At 55.6% G+C, this 1,393-nt stretch overlaps 1 protein-coding gene across 1 annotated transcript; it reads left to right on the forward strand.

Moving 5' to 3' along the window:
- Positions 1–206: 206 nt before the first annotated feature.
- On the forward strand, positions 207–1,215 carry GUITHDRAFT_120348 (hypothetical protein; the record flags this gene model as incomplete). Its single annotated transcript, XM_005820369.1, has 8 exons — positions 207–284; positions 330–377; positions 428–481; positions 532–615; positions 670–759; positions 866–927; positions 988–1,081; positions 1,153–1,215. 8 exons carry the CDS (start codon positions 207–209, stop codon positions 1,213–1,215), a joined length of 573 nt encoding a protein of 190 aa, XP_005820426.1.
- Between the last annotated feature and the right edge of the window lie 178 nt (positions 1,216–1,393).

Genomic DNA, 1,393 nt, shown 5'->3' on the forward strand with positions numbered 1-1,393 from the left:
CGGGCAAGACGCGGGCAGGAGGATGAAGATAGGGTCATGCAGATGGTGAATGATAAAGGAAGAAGGGCACTGTGTGATGAATGCGAGTGATGTTGGTGGGTTGCTGAATCGTTTGTTTGAAGATATTTCTGCCCTTGCCAAGGGAGATGAGTGCAATTCAGTCTTGACGCGAAAAGATTCCTGCTCGCTCTTTCCCTTCCTCCAAGATGGCGTCGACAAGCTTCATCCTTTTCCTGGTGGTGAGCCACATGACCGTGTCGTCGACCATGTTGGTCTTGAACAAGGTCAGTGTTCACATGCCATCCAAACTCTCTGTGAGGGCTTCACAGGCTGTGTTGAAGCTGATTCCAGCGGCGACAACTGTTCTTCTCTTCCAAGTGACTCGCAGCCCTGTCCCCTCACGACCTCACCGCACCTTGCACTCCAGGTTGGATCTTCCGCCATTCTCTTGTATGGCCTCGGCAAGATGAACGTGATCAGGGTGTGTACATCCTTGTCTTACCGGGCAGACGATGCTGATGTGATCTTCAGGTTGATCCCTTCGAGCTGACGACAGCCAGAGCATTCTTCTGGAATGCCGTCGCTTTCATGATCCTCCTCTTCACCAACGCAAAGGTAACAAGCAGCTCCCGTCCTGCTGGCGCGTCCGCCTCACCGCTGCTGGCCCAGGCGCTGGAGGCTGCCAACGTCGAGGCCGTCATTGTGTTCCGAACTCTCTCGATCTTCGTCACGGCCTATGGAGACTTCCGCCTGCTGCAGGTGCGAGACGTGGAGTAGCAGATGTAGCAGTAGGAGGAGGGGGGTGGAAGGGTTGGGGGTGGGGGGGGAAGGGAGTTTGCTTCTCTGCCCTTACCCTTTCGGTCAGGCACGAGCGCTGAGCATGGAGGCAATCGGAGCGCTATGTTTGGTCGTGTTGGGAGCCATCGGGTGAAGACTGAGCTTGCTGGGATGTTGGGTTTGATTGCTTACGACGCTTCTTTGCGACAGGTTTGTGCTGAGTGACAAGGGTTTCGTGATCAGCAACATGTTTTGGGTGTTCATCTATGGATGTGCAAACGCTGCTTATCCGCTCGTCACCAAAGTGAGAGGAGCCTGGATTGACTTCGCATCGCTGACTTCTCCCTCCGCCCCCCCTTCCCGTTGCCTCGTCAGATGGTGATCAGATCGAATGACATGACTTCGTGGGGAAGAACTTACTACAACAACTTGATGTAAGCGCACACTTCCCCCCCGCTTCTCCTCTCTCCTCTCCCTTGGTGTCCTCCCTCCCTCCCTCCCTCCCTCCCTCCCTCCCTCCCTCCCTCCCTCCCTCCCTCCCCCTTCGCAGCAGCCTGCTCATCCATGTTCAGGACGTTCCTCGTGTTTCTTCCTGGAGTATTTGTCCTGGGGGAGC

This window comes from Guillardia theta (assembly GCF_000315625.1).
Source record: "Guillardia theta CCMP2712 unplaced genomic scaffold GUITHscaffold_179, whole genome shotgun sequence".
Classification (NCBI taxonomy): domain Eukaryota; class Cryptophyceae; order Pyrenomonadales; family Geminigeraceae; genus Guillardia; species Guillardia theta.